Here is a 21,361-nt window from a genome sequence, read left to right on the forward strand (position 1 = left end):
TTTGGCTGTAAGTTTTTTTTATGTAAGCTATAACACCAACTTTAAATGAGTAAAACAGGCAATAGCACGTGTGTAAGTTTCTTTTTGTTTTTTGTAAAATGCTAGTAGGCTAGAACTGGAAAGCCGTTTCTATAAGAGACGGTCTCTCAAAAAACCTAGCTGAAGTTGAATAAGATTTGGCTGTAAGTCGATTATAATTTGAACTAATACAAGTTTGATTGATTTCAGTTTGCGTCATTTTGAGATTCAATTAACTTTAAGTCTCATTATATTGGATTTACATCAAGTTTAAGTTTGAAAATTTGAAACAATAAGCAAAACAATATAAAAAATTCACATAATAGTTAAAGTTTCAAAATATTTCCCAAGAATTAAGATAAGCAGTTTTTTCTTAAAGTAGAGGTTCGGCTAATAGCGAACAAAGAAGTTTGGTCAAAAAAAGTTAAGGTCTTTGTTCACTGTTACTAATAGCGAACAAAGATTTTAACTGTTTTTGACCAAACATCTTTATTCGCTGTTACTAACAACGAACAGTTACAACGAACAGTTACGACCTTAAAATCAGCTGCTGCATTCTTTTTCCCTATTCAAAAAAAGAAAAAAACAATAGCTTCAATTAGCTGTTCGCTATTACTAACAACGAACAAAGAAGTTTGGTAAAATAAGGGTCAAAATCTTTGTTCATTGTTAGTAACAACGAACAAAGACCTTGACGTTTTTTGACCAAGCTTCTCCATTCGCTGTTAGTAATAACGAACAAGCCGAACCTCTACTTTGGAAAAAAATTGCTTATCTTGAAAAATATTTTGAAACTTTGACTATTATGTGAATTTTTATATTTTTTTGCTTATTCATTTCAAATTTTCTTTTAAGTTTTAAAGCATTGGCCTTCGATCAAAGTGATAACATATTGGTCAAATTAAATCTCCAACAACTTTGATTTGGTTTTTGCATATATTTCTCGTGTTAAAATCATATTTTGAGGAATCACGAGTCAAAATATGAATAATCCAAATTTTAAGATCACTTAATAGATCTTAGACTTTTCTTATCGTGTCTTAAACCCTTGGCTTGTATAATTGTATGAAACTACGAAATAAAAACAAAAGATTTAAACACATCAAGATGTAATGATACTCATTTTTCATGGATTTTCACCATTACTACAATAAGGATGCAACCCTTTTTCCCAAGGGCTTTCACACATTATGGAGAAGCACTATAAGAAGTAACATCCCAAATTAAAAAACCTTCATTGGTTTAAAAGGTAATAAAAACAATCATCCCCACAGATAAAACAATCAAACACCAATCTCGAACAAATAATATATGGAATATGGATCAACCTCTAAGAGCACAACAAGCAATGACGAAGACGACAAAGAGGACAACAAGAAGAGCACCATTAAGCATGGTGACTTTTCTCCAACCCTTCATGAATAGAGCAAGATATCCAGCTTTGCATGATCCACAATTATAGCACAATATCTCAAAGTTATTGTTCCAATTTTTGCAATCTTGATCTTCTGAAGTTAGTCCTTTGGCTGGTACTTTCCAATTTGTTGCATTTTCATACTCGTACCCACAATGTACTGGTGGTTTGCAGCATCCCATCTGAACCCGAAAATATAGATTTCATCAGTTAATCGATCGAGGAAAAAGAAAACCTCATTGATGGAGTTACATTTTATGCCTAAGAAGCCCCTACTTTATAGTCAAAGACATCAATCCTAATAGAATACTATCCTCTTCCGTCCCTAGAAGATTGCTTGTAATGTTGACATTGTGTGAGGGAAGCTATGAACTTCGGGAGCAATCTTCTAGGGCGACAAAATAGCCTATTAATTCATGATGAACTCAAAATGGTTCGGAAATAGCCCAAAATCAACCATAATTCGCTTTTTTCTATTCTTAAAGAGATCGACGAATCATGTGACACTAGTCAAAATCTATAATAATGCAACTCGATTAAGCTACCCCATGTGTTATAATTTTGATAGATTTAAAAAATGTTGTAGTTGAGAAAAACAACACTTTTCTTTGCAGAATATGTGCACCCTTTAACTGAATATGTACGCCCTAAAATTGATTTTTAGTTTTCATTTCTCAAACTGTTTTCACCTAATCCTGCCCCTATATACACACACACACACACACACACATATATATATATATATATATACACTCCACATATAAACTATTTAATTGGACAAAAAATAATAATCATTGATCCATCATGAAAAGAAAAATTATTACCCAAAAAAGGGGAAGAAAAGAATGTACCTCGATAGATGTCCGCTTAGAGCGCTTGAGCATGACAAAATCCATAAGGGTCCTAAAAGTTTCAATCTTGCCACAAGCATCGTGACTAATCATGCAAGACTTGATATCCTCCCAGTGACTACCGCCCACCAAATTATTCCGCAACCAGCCTGAAAAAGTGTTAAGTTCGTACTCCTTAACACCACCCCCGAGAACATCTTGTCCTCGATCATTTCCTTTGACAACTGCGCTTCCAACAGATAAACACGCTAGCAAACCGACAATTACGATGAACAAAGTGATCAAATACAGCCACAGGAGTAGCTTTATTCGACAGCATGCACCCAATAGTCCGATGAGAGAAACCGCGAGCAAAGAAAGGCCAAGTGCAAGGAGAGGCTTGTACAATACAGGATCACAAGGGGAATCGGCTGTTACTTTTAAGAAATATCCAGCCAAGATTAATGGTAATGAAATGCACAAGGTTATAGAATTGAGTAATCCTAGGAGAACATTGCTTACCCCCATTTTTATTTTCTCGAACGTTTTCTAGTGCTTCGTATTTAGAAATGTATATTATCTCTACCTGTGGGGAGATGAGGTACCGACCCACCAAAGGGGAAGATTTTCTGGGTAGGATAAACAAACTTGCACAGAAGGGTTATTTTTCTTTCTTTTTTTCCCTTTATCTTAAAGTGGTGGTAAGGAGAAAATCATGGGGATAAAATAATCTAAATTTGAGGCTATAATCTAATTCTAATTGTACAAAAACTGGAAATTATAATTTTAAAAGCTAGATAATTAAATTAACAAAAATCTAGTAAAAAAAACTCATGTGATTTAGCCTAAATTCAGGGGGACAAAAATAGGAGCAAAATGGAGAGTAAAGAAAACCTATCATTTTTCTACTCTAATGCCTTTCTAAAAAAAGAGAGGGGGGTGGGGGGGGGGGGGGTAAACAAGAAAACTCATATTTCATTAAAAATAAACCAGAAACAAAAATAATTTCTTAAAAAATATTACTAGCCCAATATCATTTTCTAAAAAGGGGCGTAAGGCTAATATTTCATTAATAATTATCCCGAAACAAAACCATAATGGTTCCTTAACACAAGAAACTAAACTTTTTAGAACGAATTCAGTTCGGAGTGGTCTTCGGGAAGACCTGTAGTTTGAATTGGTTATGCCTGTGATATTCAGAGTGGTCTTAAGAGATCTACTATTCGATTGAATATAGTCATGATCTACAGTCAAAACCCACTATGGCAGTAAATAGCGGTTAACGAATGAAGAATATAAGTAATATGACCCGGAAAATATGGGCAGAATTTGAACATCTCAACAAGAGACTTCTCTAAAATCATCACTTTATAACGCGGCTTCCAATTCTCTACACTTCAGGTCATTTTATCCACATACACATTTCTTGCACAACCAGTACAACTTAAATTTACCCTACTTGGCTTGTATATAAAAAGGGAGAAACACAAGTACAAGATTATGGTATTGTAAAACCTTAACCTTCGAAGGCTTGAACAAGCACTAGAGCAATATCACAGCCACAACAATCAGTGCCACAACTGTACAAACCAATGCCTGCATATTGAGGATTATTAGTTATTTCTATTAGTGACATGAAAATTGTAATCTCGAAAATTTTCAAATAATTAAGCTAAACAAGCAGCTGGAGTAACAGGTCAAACAATGATCAAACAGATAATCCAATAACAACTTGTTTTCTAGAACAGGTCAAAGTGCCATGAGTTGTGAAATCTACATTCTCTCTAAGCATAAAGTATTTTACTATAAATCTTGAACCCATGTCAGACTTGCTAATTTAAGAAAGACATTCCTTGATTTTACCCCAAAATGATGTGTCGAAAAGTCATAACCATGTCTTGAACTTCCAACAAGGGTGATTGGCGAGTCTGATCAAATAAAAACAAAGAGATGTGCTTGGAAACGTAGATACCAAATTTGTAAGGAACACTATAGGCAAAATGAGAATGAGCTTCAAATTGCAACATTCATAAATCAAAGAATTGGTAATCTTTAATTTTCTCTACTTTCTTGCTACAAATCTTTCTATAAGACTTTTCACACCACAATAACCTCAAAGACTCCTAAACATAAGATCTTTTTGAAATGATCAAATAATTCTAATAGATTAATACTATACAATTGTGTAACATTTATCAATTGTTTATTAAGAATATCATAAAGAAACCATATACAAACATTTACCATGTCCACTAAATTTTTTGATGCCACATGAAATTACCTCTAGCATAAGCTACTTTAATCAAGAGTACTTATCATGATCTACATTGTGTACAACAAAACTCACTGGCATCAAAAGCAAGCCAAGTATACCAGGACAAACAATGGCTTAAATCTATAAAACGATACTCACAGCTATTGCAGAAGTGGCCAGTCCAATCCTTTCCCTAGGGTCTTTGTGGTAGTAATTTGTGAAGTAAAGGAACGTAGCATAGTACCACATCGGTGGGAATACGAATCCAAGCAGAAACCTGTGAGAAAACACATACATATTTGAGAGAGAAGTCTGAGCAATAGCCAGGAGAAGTAAATAAAAGAGTTTAAAGACGTACGAAAACCATCCAATACCACAGCCAAAGCATGGGAGTGGTTTATCATATAACCCAAGGAAGTGATCCTCTTCATCTCGAATAAGCTTATAATCCCCTTCATCACCTTTTCCAGCGTCGGCTTGGTAGCCTGCTTTATATAACAAGTAACAAGTTACATGCTGAATAGTTGACAAAACAAAACTGTAATAGTTCACCGCGACCGAAATATACAGTATTGGCAGTGAAATCACCCGCATTGACCGCAAAATTCACTTCGTGACTGAAACTGTATTTTTGCACTTATTCCTATAACACTGCCTCCCCTTGCTTATATATGCACCACACAGTTTCAAAAATGTACTGAATCTACCTCTACGACCCCAATCACCGTATTTGGTGAGGAGTTCAAACATATGCAATCTTTAATCACAAATATAAACACAAATTTTACCTCCTTGAAGATAGGTAGGGCAGCGTTGCAGACTCTAGGGATAACTGACACCCATATTTTCCAATTATTTTTTGCTTATTTGAGCATAAAGAAAGTTTATAGTCAGATATGTCATTTCGTCATCATACTCTATGCATATAATAGCAATTAGACGATCATCACATTCTTGACGTTCGTGAGTACATCACAAATGTAGATTTTGCATTGCGTACGCTATCCAGAAGACAATACAATGAGATCCAAAGTACCAAACAACAACAATACCTAAGCCTTAATCCCAGCACACGAGCTCAAAATCCTAATGTTTACCAACAAAACCTCTGGTGGCTTACACTTCTTCACCCGATTCATCTACAACTCAAGACAGAGCCCATTCCTACCACAACACTTCAAGTCACCGGTCAACACATGATGTCCTTTTCTAGACTATGATCACAAATGCAAATGCGGAAAAGAAAACTAAAAATAAGAGCATCATAAATTAGAAACGGAGAAAATTAGCAATACTTGGTTTCATGCTTGGTTATATACGTATTAGCAAATTGACATCAAACAATTCCTGAAGCCCAACTCCAATCCTGAGATTATCTGCAACATTTTGAGCATAACATAAACAACTAAATCAATTTCTTCAAATTTAATCAAACCTAGCAAATAGCTAAATGGGCATTCTCTAAGAAGGATTGGCAATAAGACTAATCATTTTCAGAAATTCATCAATGACAATAACCACCTTCTCTATAAACCATAAAAAGAGCAACAATATAAACGATTGATATTGGTACGGCTCTAGAACTAACAGAATTCAGCAAAGGAAATCATCAGTTCATACAAGAAGAAAAGAACAGGAAAATTGGGAAATTGAATTGGAATGCAAAAACAAAAAGAATTAAGTAAGAACAAATGTTAAATTGAATTGTGGGATTTTTCAGTAAAAGAAACAGTAGCAGAAGCTTTAAAGAAGAAATACCAACAAATAAATGGTGGGTACAGGATACTGGGTTCTGGGCAGTAGTCCAAAACTTTGTTGGTGAAGAAATAGGAGTAGATAGGGATCGAGAGGGTGGGTGGGAGAATTTCTTTGCAGGAAAAGCCAAAAGTAAAGAGGTCATTAAGATTCTTGTTCTTGAAAATAGGAGTATAATTTTTCTTTTAGTTTGATTTTCATTTAGATTTTTCCAATTTTATTTTGTCTTTCTCTCTTTTTTTTTTAAGTATGCTTTATAATCTAAAAAAATATTTTTTTAATTAATTTTAAGGTACATTTTATAATTATTAATTTTATTAATTTTAATTATAAATTATTTAATATTAAATTAGAGAGAATATTAAAATTTATAGAAATGGTATTTAAGTGAAACGACTTTTGGTATATGGAAGATAAATGATGAGGTTGTCTAAGAGATGAATTGAAAATTAATTCGCCTTAAATGAAATTGTTGCATTGATTGAGAAAAAAAGTATTTGTTTCGAGCTGACTTTTGAAAGAGTTATTCTATAAAGGTAATCACAACGTTCATTTTTTGAAAAAATATTGTTATGATGGGTAAAAATAACGTTAAATATTTTTTTCAGTTTACGTATTAGAAAATAGACGAATAAGTACTTGTTTCAACCGAAATTTCAAAAGAATTATCCCATAAGGTTAATTGCGACATCCGTTTTTTGAAAAATCATCTTTATGATGGATAAAAATGACGTTAAATATCTTTTCCGATTTACAAGTCAGGAAATATGCAAATAAGTACTTGTTTCGACCAGATTTCGTTATAATGAGTAAAAATAACGTTAAATATCATGGTAAAAAAAGAGAAAAGTAAAAATAATAAAAAATGAGTAGATGAATTTTTTGTTTATCTTTTTTTATAACTAAAAATTGACTTCACCGGTCAAAAATTGACATGCATTATTTATTTTTAATTTATCTTTTTATTTCGGTTAAACCTTTAAATTTAAGGATCAATTAATATTTTTCTGTTAAACGTTAGTCATTTACAAAGAAATTGTAAATATATAATATTAAGTAGTTTTTTTTGTAAAAACATAGATTATTTTTTTTTAAATAGACGTATATATTAAATATTTTTTTTTATAGGAGTAAAATTTTTCCTAAAATTATCACACATTCGGGCCGCCTTTGAAACAGAAACCCTAACCCCACCTTTCATCTTCACTCTTGTTTTCCACTTTTCCCTGAGAATATAACCCGACAAACTTGCCTCCGACCTTCTCCGCCATTCGCCTCCTCTTCACTCTTCTGTACAAGTAAGGTATGTGAATGGAGGAATGCCGCCTTCCGGTTGTGTATTTCATCTTTTTTCATCATTATGCCTTTATTTTTCTTAATTGTTAATAAAGGAATGCTTCAATTTGTTGTAATATTAGACTATTAGTGAATAATTTTGGTGAATAGTTATAATGAATAATGGAGGAATGCTTTAATTTATTGTAATGTTAGTGAATAATTTTAATGGGATTTTCTTTCTATTTTCTAATGTTACTTGATTGTTGTGAAATGGTTGGGTTTAACTGTCGTCGTGGATTAATGATTAATATTTTTTTTTTACAGCTTTTGTTGACATCACTTGATTTTAGCACTCTTCAAAACCCTTAATTTTTCTAAAACTCCTATCAACAAAATCAAACATGGATCCCGAAGCCCATCTTCAATCACCTAAATCAAAGGAAAAGAAGAAGAAACACAAAGTAAAGTACTTTGATGCTTCAATAAAAATGGTTAAGAAGAATCCACAAAAAAATCTACCTATTTTAGGCTACACAGCTTCTGGGTTCGACCCTTTCTTAAACCCAGAATCAAACAACATTGGGCTTTACAGACATCAAGAAAAGGAAAAAAGGGTTGAACTTGTTGTCAAACCAAAAGGCTTTGAAGTTGATTATGTGGGTACAAGTTATTCTGGCGAAACAGCTATTGGTGGAATGGGTAGTTGTGGTCTTCTTGTTCTTAATAAGAAAACCCAATTGTTAAATTTTGTTCCTGTCACTGCTAACAAGGTATTCTCCCTCATTGCTGCTTCGTTTTTCCCCTTTACTTTTTTTGCATATGTCTTTTAATGTTATGTTTTGAGATGGGTGTTTTCTTTTGAACTGATTTAAATTGACATTCTATATCAATGGCTGAAACCTTCTTTTGGTTTAATTATCAAAGGAAGGGGATGAGATTTGGGGAATTTGTTTTTGTTTAATTGTGTTTAATTTTGAAGTTACATGTGATTGTAGTTGATTAGGAGTTTGGGGATTAGAAAAGAGATAAATTTATATATTGTCTTACTTTATTGGCCGTGGCTCACCGGAGCTCTATTTATTTGCAAGTAGTGGTATTTGTTTTATTGTTTTAACAATTAACAATTGTATGTTCCGTAGTAATCAGTAAATAGGTTAATCCTTCTCATATTTCTATAAAAATTTCAATGTACTGTATTGCATATGAAATCCCATGTTTGTGTGAGCGCTTGCACTCTCGATGATGAAATAGGTGTATGAAGGGATTAATTTTAGGGGAAATTGCCTATAATAATTTCATGTTTCACCAATTTTCCTATGATAATCTCACCTTTCGATTAACCCTTAATAATATTAAATACCAATTTTGGAGTGTTTGCTCGGAGCGCACCGGGGTAATGATTTATTTTGCCAAAAGAGGAGAAAAGAATAGGAAAAACATAAAATAAAAAAAAAGTAAAGTAAAAGAAAAAATCAGCGTAATCCTTCACTAGCTCCTCCGTGCTTCTTCTTCCTCTTTCCCACACCCCACCATCAATTAACAAAAACTCGACACTGATTTGTAAATGGAGCATTCTAAGCTTAGACTCAATTGGAATTCATCATTGGTGAACATATAGAATCTCAATTCATATGAATACATCTTGAACATTTCAATGCAACTAAACCCTATATAATATCAATTCATAATAAATTATAAGTTTTCTCATAAAAGGGGCAAACATCCTATTTTCAAAACCTTAAAAGAATAATTTCTTTACATAATTTTAATAACTTTTTTCTTTTTTCTTTTTTATCTTTCCTTTTAAAAATACTATACCCTCTGTTTCTTTTCAGACATCCCATTTGCTTTTTGCATGTTTGCCAATGCACTAATTTAATTTTTAATATCTCTCAATGTGCATGATTTAAAATTATAAAAAATAGATAATAATACACCTTATGTTGAGATGAATCAAACAAGATCCCATTTGACTATGTTTTAATTTTTAAATTAAGAATAAATTACAAATTAAAAGTGGTTGATGAATAGTACTCAAAAAGTATATGGGACATTTGTAAGGAAACAGAGGGAGTATTATTTTTTTATTAATTTTATTTACTGTAGCAAGTAAATTTTTGCTAGTTATGTTATTGGAGAACTACCCCTAAAGTTGGAATGATTTAGTAATTCTCAAAAGGTGAGATTATTGTATGGAAATTAGTGAAGGTTGGATCATACTATACAATTTTCTTTTTTATCAGTGGTCAAAGGCTCAAAGCCTTTAGGGGTTGTTTGTTTTGAGGGACTTGAGGGAAGAGAATGAGAATTTATAAAAATAAAGTCCCAAGTTCATGTTATTTGCAAGGAAGGGGAATGAGGAATGGGATTAAATTTGATCAAAATCCCTTAGGAAAAAATGTCCTTTAAGGACTGGTATTTAAGGTTGAGACTTTATTTAGAAAGTCTCAAATAAAGTTAACATAACAAACAAGGGTTGATGAGACTTTTTTTAACCTCAAAGTCTTATCTCAAATCTCATGTTAAAAGTCCTGCCATTCCTATTCATTCTAACCAAACACCCCTAAAGGTATAATAGGGTTTTAGATGCATCTTGAGATCAAATAAGAAGGATTTTAAAATGAGAAGGATAAGGTTTTTTTGTTAGTCACTATATATATAAAAAAAGATACTATCTTATAAATTAAGAATGTTCTTGAGATTAATGACATAGTATCTGTTCTGTGTAAGATAGTAACTTTTACAATTAGGTGTTTTTGGCTCGATTGTGACCTTAGATATTTTTATCTTATTCAAATCAAGGGTGTAGAATGTTTCTTATCCTTCTGATTTTGAACACCCTTCTTACTGGATCCATATATATATATATGTTTCCTTGAGAAAGTTGGGCTAAATTTTGCAAGTGTGATATTTCCCCAATAGCTTTCAGATTATCATGTTAATTGTCATATACCTGTGTTGTGCTGTGATAAAGTTCTAAGAGTGAAAGACTATACAATTATGAGCTTTATAAGTCCTAAAACTTTCTGGCACTACTATCTAAAGAATTTGCTGGACTTTTGGTGGCTTGTGTTTTTTTCGGATAAATTGATCAAGTAATCTGTTAACATGAACTTTGTTAACTGTGTTCAGACATTCAGGCTGCTTCCGTTGGCTAGAGCATCGCAAATATCTGACAAGGAACCTGCTACTCCCACTATAATAGAGTCCGCAGAGGTGAAAAGACAGAAAGAATATGAGCTTACAGACCTTTATGGTACTAAGGATGCAAAAAAGAAGGTTTGTTTCTTCCCAATGAATATGTTTCCTGCTGTGAGCCTGTTGCATTCATCTTTGGCATCTGCAATTCATGTTCTGTGATGCTGTTAATGTTGTGATTTTTCTTAAAAGCGTTGGTTTCTTCTTTTGTGATACTTTAGATATTCAGTTAATACAACCTCCATTTCGTATTAGTTGCAACCAAAGGAAATGCACACATACTGTGCTTTATGCATTTTAGATAAAAATTTGAACATTTTCTGTTAACTTATCACAAGTTAGATATGTATCTAATTGTAATCGTTTTCTTACCGAGGGATATTTATGAGAAACTAGGGAGTTTCAATCTCCAAAAAGTATAGGTTCACTGTACTAGACTGTAGATGACAAGGAGTGCCAATGAAATCTGTGTCATGTTTGTTGCAGATAATTTATTAATTCATGTATCTCTTGCAGAAAAATAAAGCAATGAAACTGCGTATGAACCAAGATACTGGTGATGCAGAGGAGGTGGACCAGATCATTGAGGAAGAAAAAATGGACAATGCAGCCCTTGCTAGTTCCAGTTCAGACACTACCCGTGATGTTCCCCCTCACAATCTCTCTGCTACAACCCCAGAGGAGGCTTATCTGCTTGATAAAATTATACTCAAAGGAGAATGGGATTATGTGAATGATGTTTTAGAGCTGTTGCAGGCTGGACAGGAGTTAAAACCAGATATTTACCCTAGTTTTGTGTGCAACAGATTTCACAAATTGGTATTGAGCAAGGTGAGTTTTTGAATGACATTTCAAAAGGGACAGAGGAGTTTATTTATTTGTTGGACACAGTCTCTCTGGGCCACCTCCTCCCTGGACACAGTTTATGTACTCGCTGGGTAGAAATATGATATTCCGTTTTTTGCTTTTTTCTTTTTCATTTTCTTCGAGATGTTTCGTACATGGCCATCAGAAAAAACTTGTGCAGGTTTTAGTTAATTGGCACCAATAGTGTTAGCAGAAGGCAAAGTTGCAGTTTTTTAAATTTTGATTTTGGGTAGGCTAAATCCCTATAGGCAAGGGAAGAGAGAATTAATCTTTTCTAAAGATGGTGAGAAACAAAAATTGAACAAATATCACGTTGTCACAAGGGTGAAAGGGAAAGGCTCAACCATTTGACCAACCTAGGATTCTCAAAAAGTTAAAAGTTATAAGTCGCACATTGGTTAAAAGTTGCAATTTGATGTGAAAGAATTGGCTTTACATAGAGTTACATGTGCTTTGTGTTTTTGTTATTGGAATGAAACAATAGAGAAGTAAAAAAGTGAGTAATAAGAGTACATGGTAGTACAAGACTGCACTTGAGAGCACTTGGCCATCCCATCTGCTCATCGAAATGTAAAATTCATGGCTTGCATCATGGTATCTCAAATTAGTATTTTTCCCTTTAAGTGTGTCTTTGTTTAATAAGATGACATGATGTAAAGCTAAGCTTACATGTGGGGTAGGATGAAAGGATCTATAGCTTCTTGTGCATGGGTTTTCTCTCATTGACTGAAGCAGTGTAACATAATTCGCTAGTTAATTCGCTTTTTGGATTCGTGATTCGCTCAAAATGACCCTAAATAGTCCAAAACCAACTGTAATTCGCTTTTTTTAATTCGCGATACGGAAGAAAATTAGTGAATTATGTGACAGTGGACTGAAGTATTCCCGTAGTTTTTATTGCCATAGCTTTGCTTGAACTTGAACGCTTGCATGTATTTCTGACTTTCGGTATGTATTTCAAGGGTAATAATATTGTGTTATCTTTTGAATCTATAGGATGAGGCAAAGAAGAGAAAGCTTGCTGGCATCTTATCATATATAAGTCATCTTGTTAACTTTAAGAACTGGAACTCCCTGGATGGGTCGTCATCCTCCAAGCACCGTAAACCTCCTCCGAGAATTCTCTCACAGAAATTCACCAAAATGTTTATCGATTCAGATAAAAACAGGCTCGCAGATGATAAAATTGGCTCCCTCATTGGTTATGTGCTGGTTCTTACTCTGTTTGTTGACGAGTTTGAGACTGATTTTACAGACATTTCCAAGGATCTGAAGATGTCTACCCTCACGATAAGGCCTTATTTCGAGAATTTGGGCTGTCGGTTTAAGAGACAAAAAAACGTGACATTGGCTACCCTTCCCATTCCTCTCACGTTCCCAACAATTAGGAAGAAGAGAAGAAGAGGTAACAAATAATGTCATCGTCTCCAAAACCATTTTTCCGTTGTAGAGATTATGTACCATACGAAAAGAGTACATCGTTTTTGGGTACCTAGGAAACTGAAAGCGGTTTGGTATAATTGCATTTTCGAGTTGCTGACGGTAAATTTTGCAAGCGATGGTTGAAAGTTGAAACAAATTTGAAAATTAGTGACTTCATGACTAAGAGAACAAAGTGCATAGACATACAAGTAGTTATTTGGTTATGTTTGTTCACGTTATTATTGGTTTTAATTTGGGAAGACATGCGTTTTATGCTTCAGTTTTAATCTGGGAAGACATCGTCTATCATTTTCATTGCATTTACATTCCATTTAACATTTTTGCTTTTAGATTTTATCTCTCTAATTCTCTCAAAATTAAATTCTTTCAATTCAATCTCAACTAATTATTTGTATGCAAAGTAATTTAAAAGGTGAATTTTACATTAAAAACGTCAAAATAATTAATTTTATGCAAAATTTAGGAAATTTTTTTTATATTAAACCTTTTTTTGAAAAAAAAGTTGTCCATAATAATTTAATATTTTAAAATTTTCCTAAATAATTTCAATTATTGATTAAATTTGAATAATCTCAAGTATTGATATTGTTTTCTATGGCATTGTTGTGCTTATCACTGTTTATACAATGTCATATTTTGACAGTTTTTTTTACCAATTTTTTTTTTACCATCTTCTTATCACATTAGTAGCTTCCTTGTCCTCCATTAAATTCTAAAACATTTCTCTTCTTTCTCCTCCATTTAAATTTGAAAAACTATTCTTTTATTTTATTTGTTTTACTATATTAAAAACGAAAGAGAATGAAGGTGTAACATTTTGCTTGATCACATGTGGCTTCATCTATTTTATCTAAGGCAAACTATGATATATGAATGTGTAAACATTTGTTAATCCGAAATGATATTTTTTTTTTGATAAATAACTAATAGAAATGTGTTACATTGTGAAAAAGTACCAAATCATGTATGGTTTGATAAGTTTTCATCTGAAAATTTATTTCGATGAACAAAAAGATCACCATTGCTAGATAGTAGCTGTTGATTTTATTTCTTTTCCTTTTTGACATCATTTAGTCCTTTAATACATATTCAGTTCTTATATTTAATTTCATTTGATTTGCTTATAATCTACTTTGGAAGCTTTAATTCACAGACCCGCTAAATTATATTAATGTCTCGCATCAAAATAAAACAAATATTAGCGCAAAAAATGACATGTATCCGTTGATTATGAAGAACTTATTTATATTATATAAAGTAAAAAGAATGACACAATATACTTAAGAATTAAGACAAGATATTTGATTGTCATCTTCTCACGTCTTATTGTAAATCTTGGTTCATAAGGAGCATGAATCCTGTTTACCAACCAAACACACAACACATATTTAATTATTAGAAATCAAACTCCTAAGAAACCTGTTACTCCTATCATAATGCTTTGAGAATTGAGATCTTGCCAATAATTAGGAATTGGTCAACAATGACAGATCATATATAAATTCCAAACACAATTAATTATACAAATAGGTATCCCGTCAGAGACTGACCATCACTTAGTGAGACGACCTCAAACAAGAGCTGATCGATCATATTGTTATATGTATTAAATGCACTATTTAACCATGTATGAGAGGAGTTTTTTGGTGAGTCTGTCTTATGCAATAATTTGTGTAACATAAATTCTCAAAGGAAACAATCTCAGAGTAAGTCCATCTTTATTAGACTGACCCAATACACAAACTGTTTTAAAATGATCACTTATATCTTAAAGTGATTACTTATAGTTTTAGAATTATAATTTTGTAATCTTAGAGTAATCACTTATAACCTTAGAGTAATCACTTATAACCTTAGAGTGATCACTTATAATCTTAAAGTGATCAATTAAAAAAATAAGCAATCATTTTATGGTGAGACGGTCTCATACAAAACTTGTTCAATAATGAATTATAATTATTATTGTTTTACGAATACTATATAGTCCTGCTATTTCATAGTGTTGGTTATAGTTGCTTTTGCATAATTTTAAAAGTCTTTTTTGAGTCTCACTTTTATAAAAAAAAATAGATTTTCTTATATTAATACGAGTAAAAAAGAATTTCACATATTTATTTTAACTCATAATTTGAAATATCAACAAAAATCATTTATAAATTATCTTTTCATGTATGAAATATTCTAAATATAATCAATAAAATACAATAAAATAAACTGAGGTATTAATTATTTAGTTTAATATCTAAACTTTGGGGTTAACGAAAAACAAATAAAATACTTAGTAATGCGTCAGACAGAAGACCATAAAAATTACGAAAACTCGTATAAAGGAATACAAGAATAATATGACTATGACTTCAAAGATTAGCTGCTCAATCTACGCTCTATTTCTCCACTTATACTATTTCCATGTTATTTACAAATCAATACACTATTTGTGCCCTTAAAAAACTATTTGCATTTTGTTAAAACTAAGCCGTTGATATTAATATAATTTACATTAATACTAATTAAATAAAAAATAAATTAAAATCTGATCTGATTGGTGAATAGAATGCAAAAAAAATAATTGTTAGTTAAATATAGAGAATAACACATTTTACTACTGGAAGAATTTGGGCGTGGACAAAGTATGCACAAAAACTTGATTTGAATTGAAGCAACCGTCTTACCTAAGTTTCAATTAATTCTCCTCACAACAATACTTGAAAGTTTGAAGTATTTAAACAAGAATTAGCCTTGGAGATGAGAACAATCATACACACAATAAATCACTGCAATGGATGTTGATAATTATGAATTTGTCATTTAATCTAAATTAATTATCGGAAATAGACAATAACCTTCCTACGTTCAGAATGCCTACAAGTCCATTAGTAGTTTAACCCAATCAAGCTTTATTTTACGAATAATTGTAAAATTAGAGGGTCGGTACTCGGTCCATTGAGCAAGAAGACAGCTCAATCAACCATATCCACCCAGAATCAAAACAGAGAATTGCACGGCTACGTGGTTGATCAAGCTTAAGTGTCCAACCAAGCAAAGGCCACTCAATTAAGCACGTGACATTTTGATTTTTTTCTCACTTTTTCTAATAAAATTCGACCAACAATGCACATGGATTAGATTAGTAGCTTCTCAAATTTAAAAAAAGACAAAAATCACTAGGAAAATAAAATAATTGTTTGGCCCTCCCTATTTTGGCCTATAAGGATTTTTAGAAGGAGAAAAGTTATAAGCAATTGATGTGAATGGGAAACACTATAGATAATCATTTGTAGTCATTACTTCTATTTCCCTCCACCTCTTGCATTATTATTTTGCTATTTTTCACACTAATAATAATCCTCATGATTATAATTTAAGGGGAAATTATCAATTGGTAGTTGGTACCCTTAAATTTTTTCAATTTATTAATGGTATCCCTAAATTTTATCAATGACATCCTCGTGTTATTAAGCGTCTTACAACCATAACCTTTTCTATTTATTCAGTCTAAAATCGTGCAAAACCGTTAACTTTTTTTCTTTTTCTTTTATTTTTTATTGTTTTAAATTGAAAAATAAAAGTAAAAGAAAAAAAATTTAACGGTTTTGGATGGAAAAAAATTAGAAAAGGTTACGATTGTAAAATGCTCAATAACACGAGGGTACCATTGATAATCGAAAAAAATTAGGAATACCATTAGTAAAGTACAAAAACTTAATGGTACCATTAATAATATCCCTAATTTAAAATAATTATGTGAGTTTGAGTATTAGTTTAAACTTTTGGTTAATTTAGATTTTTGATGGGATATCAAAGCCAATGTGATATAATAGACACAGACTTAAATCTTATGCACCCCTCATTTCAAGTGAAATATTACATGTTGCATTTAGAGGGTGTTCAAAACAAGTCAATAACTTGATATTATAATTGAACCCGACTTTAACCTGACTTCAAATGAATTTAAAATTATGTAAAAATTAATATGAATATAAGACCCGATTTTAAATCAACTTAAAATTAATCTGATTTTGAATTAAGACTATGAAGGATCTTCTTCTAGTGGCCAAACAAAAATTTAGAGATAGTTTCCTTAAAATCCAGGGGCTAGCTAGTACTAGTATCCCAATTCCCAACCCCAATATTTACTTCAAAGTTGAAAGAAATACAATTATGCACCAAAACTGTACATTACAGGTACAGCTGCCCCAAATGGTGAATGACAGCAAAATTGGACATCATAAAAGTTTAAGTTTAAACTAGCTGGATTTTTACATAATTATAATAATAATAATAATAATAATACAATTATCCACTGAATAAACGCGTTTTATTGCAAGAAAATACGTTATGTGAGCCCCACTCTTCATGTTTTTTTTCCATTACCCAGCAGCCGTTTCCCATATTAATCATTAAGCCAGCAAAATCTATATAAACAACCATTTTTTCATAAAAGCTTTAAGAAAAAAGTTGAACCAACCTAAAAGGTATTACTATCTTTAAAGCTAAAGCAAACCCAGAAACCAGAAAGGAGGAACTCAATTAATCAAACACACATTCATTCATTTTGTTTACCATAAAATGGAGCTTAAAGAGGAAGACCCACCTCCTTTTTGGCTGCCCAGCACGGCTGCAAATCGCCATCATCGCAGACGACACCAAGCAGCTTCAAGCCTGTTTCTGAACACCGGAGTTCTTGTTGTGTTGTTGCTGTTTGCTGCAATTGTGTTTTTATCTATTGTGATTCCTTCTGTTCTGTCTTTGGCTAGACAAGTGTTTAATCCAAGTTTAGTGAAGAGTAGTTGGAATTCACTTAATCTTGTACTTGTAATCTTTGCTATTGTTTGTGGGTTTTTAGGAAGGAAGGATAATGATGATCAAACACCAGGGAATAGTCCTATGAGAAGAGATCAGGCTGTTAAATCTACTGATTTGACTCCTCGGCAATGGTATGAATATCAAGATAATAGTTTTGGTAATGTAGATAGTGTAAGGAGATTGAGAAGGAATAGCAGTTCATACCCAGATCTTCGATTAGAGGGATCGTCGATGGTGAATGAGAATCGATGGCGCTTTTATGATGATACTCATGTTTGTAATTATCAGTTTGTAAGATCTGAAAGTCGGATTAGTCGCAGCAGATCTTTGGGTGTGGTTGATGAAGATGAAATTGATGTTAAATGTATTGAGGTTGATAATACTTGTGCAAGTAGTGCTAATGACATTACGCCTTTAACAACTCCTGAGAAAATTGCTGATGTTAAGAACATTGACAAGGATACTGTCCAAATTGATCACAACAAGTCTGAACCTGCTCCAGTATCACCACCAGCCTACTTAAACCAACCGTTGTCACCACCGCTATCGCCATCGTATTTCTGTTCATCACCATCACCACCACCACCACCACCACCACCGCCTCCGCCTCCGCGCAAGAATCGTGATGCTAAGCGAAACGATGACCCCACAAAGAGAGCTTCAACATCACCGCCTGTATACTCAAAACAACCATTATCACCGGTATCACCGACGTATTTCTGGCCATCTCCATCACCACCTCCACCGCCGCCACCACCTCCGCCGCCCTTGCAAAAGAAGCGGAACAACTCGACGAATAGGGAATCTAGATCACAACAAGCTTCATTTCCACAGCAACCATTGTCACCATCATCACCCTTATCACAAATCAATTACTTATGGCCGCCACCATCACCACCACCACCTCCTCCGCCTCCGCCTCCTCCGGCACCACTACGTACATATTCATCGATTTTATCAAAAAAGAAGCATGAAAATAAGAAGAGTCCACCAAAAAGAGAATCAAGATCACAAGTTCAAATCAAAATGCCACCGCCGCCTCCACCTCCGCCACCACCACGAACACCACCTCGTTTACGAACAAAAGTAGGCCAATCATTGGAAGATAAAATAGATAAAAAAGGAGGAGGAATTGTGATTAGAACCCTAGGCCGTCTACCACGAAGGAAAAGAAAACAAACAAGAAGAAGTTATGAAAATTTGTCGGAGTTCATTGAACCTCCGAAAGTATCAATTCACCGTTCAAAATCAACACCTGAATTTCCACCTTCATCACCTCCGAAACCGATACCGGCGCCGCCATTATCTCCACCACCACATTCCATATTCCAAAACTTATTTTCTAAAAAAGGAAAGAGTAAAAAGAAAGTCCATACCCTTTCACAATCAGCTCCTCCAGCTCCACCACCACCACCAGCCAGCCGCGTGAATCAAAACAGAGGTAATGGCAGTGAATCGCCACTGATCCCAATACCGCCACCACCACCTCCGCCGTCATTCAAAATGCCACCATGGAGGTATGTGATGCAAGGTGATTATGTGAGATTAGAAAGCAACAATAACAGTCCACGCAGTGGTTATTCACGATCAGAAGATGAAGACAGTTCACCGAACAATCAAAAACCTAGCACAAAATCAAGCTTGTTTTGTCCAAGTCCAGATGTGAATACTAAAGCGGATGATTTCATTGCCAGATTCCGAGCCAAATTAATACTTGAGAAGTTGAATTCAATCAAACAAAATCAAGGGACTGGTCCTTCACCATTGGGTCCAGATTCAACCCGATCCTGATCACAGATCAATATTCAAGCCATTCTATATTAATTTTTAGATACAAAAACAAGGATTTTAGTGATTTTATCATTTTCTTCATTAATTTATACCTTTATTTATTCTTTAGTTTGAGTGTTTATACAAATAAAAAAAAGAACCTCACATACATGTAGGAAGAATGTACACAGAGATATTGAATGGTTACTTTTTGTTTTGTTCATCTGTCATAAATCATATTCATAGGCATATGAAATATATGATATCTTTCAACTTGAGAGTTTTTAAAAGAAAATATTGAGATGGAGTGAGTGGTGGCTTATTTGTATATACGATACATGTGCCAATTTCAGATCAAGATATTTAATTATGTACTTAATTCACCTAATTTAATTATGATTAGAAATTAAAAAAAAAAACAAATCATTCCCAGCAAATTCCTGTCAAAAGGAGCATTACCTAACCAATTTTGACTTGCATCTCATTATAATAGAGATGAGAGTTGAGTCCCCAATATAATACCAAATAGTTGGTGGCATCTCCCCTCAACCAAAAATCCATCTCGATATGAAAACAAAATACCTGAAATAAAATAATTTTAATATCTTAAATATTAAAAAAAAATTAACTTCCTAAAAACATAATATTTTGAAATAATATTATCTTTATTTTATTCTACTTTTTATTTTCTTACACTCCCCCAAGTTAGGTCTTGGGATCACCGATACCAAACTTGCACAATAGTTTTTAAATTTTCGAATCCAATTGCTTTTAACAGAAAGTCTGTTAGTTGATCTTTTGATTTTACAAAGCGCATGTTGATGATATCATCAGCAAATTTGTCATAATTTATTTTCAATTTTTTGAGTTTGGACAAAAGGTCAAGAAGCAAATTAGGTTGATTTATTTTATTATTTGGGTCAAAGCTTTGAATTTTAGGTTGTTGGATTTTAGACTCACATGAGTTGGATTGTGAAGGAAGAGGAGTGAGATGGGCTGGGAACTCACAAAAAACATGGGTTGAGTTAAGAAATGGTTCATGGGTCATGGGAATTTGATGGGGTAGGGTTTTATTATTTTGTGCCTCCATATAAAAAAGAATTAAATGAGAAAATAAAAAATTACTCTCCTCATTCACGGTCTCCTCTGTGCTTCTCACTTTTGAACTGAATTTCTCTTTCTCATTATTTTCGATTTTTTACTCACCGTGAACACTGGTATTGGTGGTGGTGGTAGAATCAGTGACATTCTAGCAAATTATCTGTACCTTTGAGAATTTTTTCTTTTAAACCTTGGTTTCAGGGGTCTTGATCTCGGTTTTAGGTTTGATTAATAATTCTGGGTTTCAGGTTTTCCTTATCTAGTATATTTCTCCCCCTTGCGATCTCACACTGGATGGGTCGTTCACAGGAGGTAGTGAAATTGGCCCAAGAAAGATGTGAATCCAAGTCCACAATTCATGGGCAGTAGTAGTATAGTCAAGAACACAATAAATAATGATGGGTTCAAGACTTGCAAGGATCCAAGAGATTACCAATTTATCACTTTGGATCCATTGTTGATCTCTGGTGTTAGGAGGGACGGTAATAATATGATTGAGTCGCCCCCGATCATCAATTTCAGTCTGAATTTCTTTACACCACTTGGTGTAATTTTTGAAATTTAACTTCAGAAATTTCTGCCCAAATACGAATTTTTTTGTTATATTTTTGGATGAGTTGGATCAAG

General features: G+C 33.0%; 4 protein-coding genes across 10 annotated transcripts; 2 read left to right on the forward strand and 2 right to left on the reverse strand.

Annotated features, from left to right (window-relative positions):
- Window positions 1–888: 888 nt before the first annotated feature.
- On the reverse strand, window positions 889–2,791 carry LOC130813723 (tetraspanin-8-like). Its single transcript, XM_057679571.1, has 2 exons — window positions 2,284–2,791; window positions 889–1,614 (listed from the first exon to the last, which is right to left on the reverse strand). Exons 1-2 carry the CDS (start codon window positions 2,788–2,790, stop codon window positions 1,342–1,344), a joined length of 780 nt encoding a protein of 259 aa, XP_057535554.1. The 5' UTR covers window position 2,791; the 3' UTR covers window positions 889–1,341.
- Window positions 2,792–3,717: 926 nt separating this feature from the next.
- LOC130813724 (60S ribosomal protein L18a-like protein) lies at window positions 3,718–6,445 on the reverse strand. Of its 7 annotated transcripts, none has more exons than XM_057679574.1 (6): window positions 6,275–6,423; window positions 6,038–6,099; window positions 5,812–5,892; window positions 4,875–5,004; window positions 4,676–4,793; window positions 3,718–3,858 (listed from the first exon to the last, which is right to left on the reverse strand). In XM_057679574.1, exons 3-6 carry the CDS (start codon window positions 5,819–5,821, stop codon window positions 3,805–3,807), a joined length of 312 nt encoding a protein of 103 aa, XP_057535557.1. In that variant the 5' UTR covers window positions 5,822–5,892; window positions 6,038–6,099; window positions 6,275–6,423; the 3' UTR covers window positions 3,718–3,804. The 7 variants fall into 7 exon arrangements, with proteins under 7 accessions (XP_057535557.1, XP_057535560.1, XP_057535556.1 ...); XM_057679577.1 differs by having other exon boundaries at window positions 4,875–5,001; window positions 6,275–6,421; XM_057679573.1 differs by lacking the exon at window positions 6,038–6,099 and having other exon boundaries at window positions 6,275–6,433.
- Window positions 6,446–7,423: 978 nt separating this feature from the next.
- Window positions 7,424–13,388, forward strand: LOC130813725 (DNA-directed RNA polymerase I subunit rpa49). The gene is made up of 5 exons (XM_057679580.1): window positions 7,424–7,574; window positions 7,874–8,319; window positions 10,682–10,828; window positions 11,264–11,578; window positions 12,611–13,388. Exons 2-5 carry the CDS (start codon window positions 7,951–7,953, stop codon window positions 13,028–13,030), a joined length of 1,251 nt encoding a protein of 416 aa, XP_057535563.1. The 5' UTR covers window positions 7,424–7,574; window positions 7,874–7,950; the 3' UTR covers window positions 13,031–13,388.
- A 3,909-nt stretch (window positions 13,389–17,297) lies between these two features.
- Window positions 17,298–19,928, forward strand: LOC130813726 (formin-like protein 20). Its single transcript, XM_057679581.1, has one exon. The coding sequence runs from the start codon at window positions 17,627–17,629 to the stop codon at window positions 19,652–19,654; it is 2,028 nt and encodes a 675-aa protein (XP_057535564.1). The 5' UTR covers window positions 17,298–17,626; the 3' UTR covers window positions 19,655–19,928.
- Window positions 19,929–21,361: the final 1,433 nt, after the last annotated feature.

The sequence above is a fragment of the Amaranthus tricolor genome, chromosome 5 (genome assembly GCF_026212465.1).
Source record: "Amaranthus tricolor cultivar Red isolate AtriRed21 chromosome 5, ASM2621246v1, whole genome shotgun sequence".
NCBI classification, from domain to species: domain Eukaryota; kingdom Viridiplantae; phylum Streptophyta; class Magnoliopsida; order Caryophyllales; family Amaranthaceae; genus Amaranthus; species Amaranthus tricolor.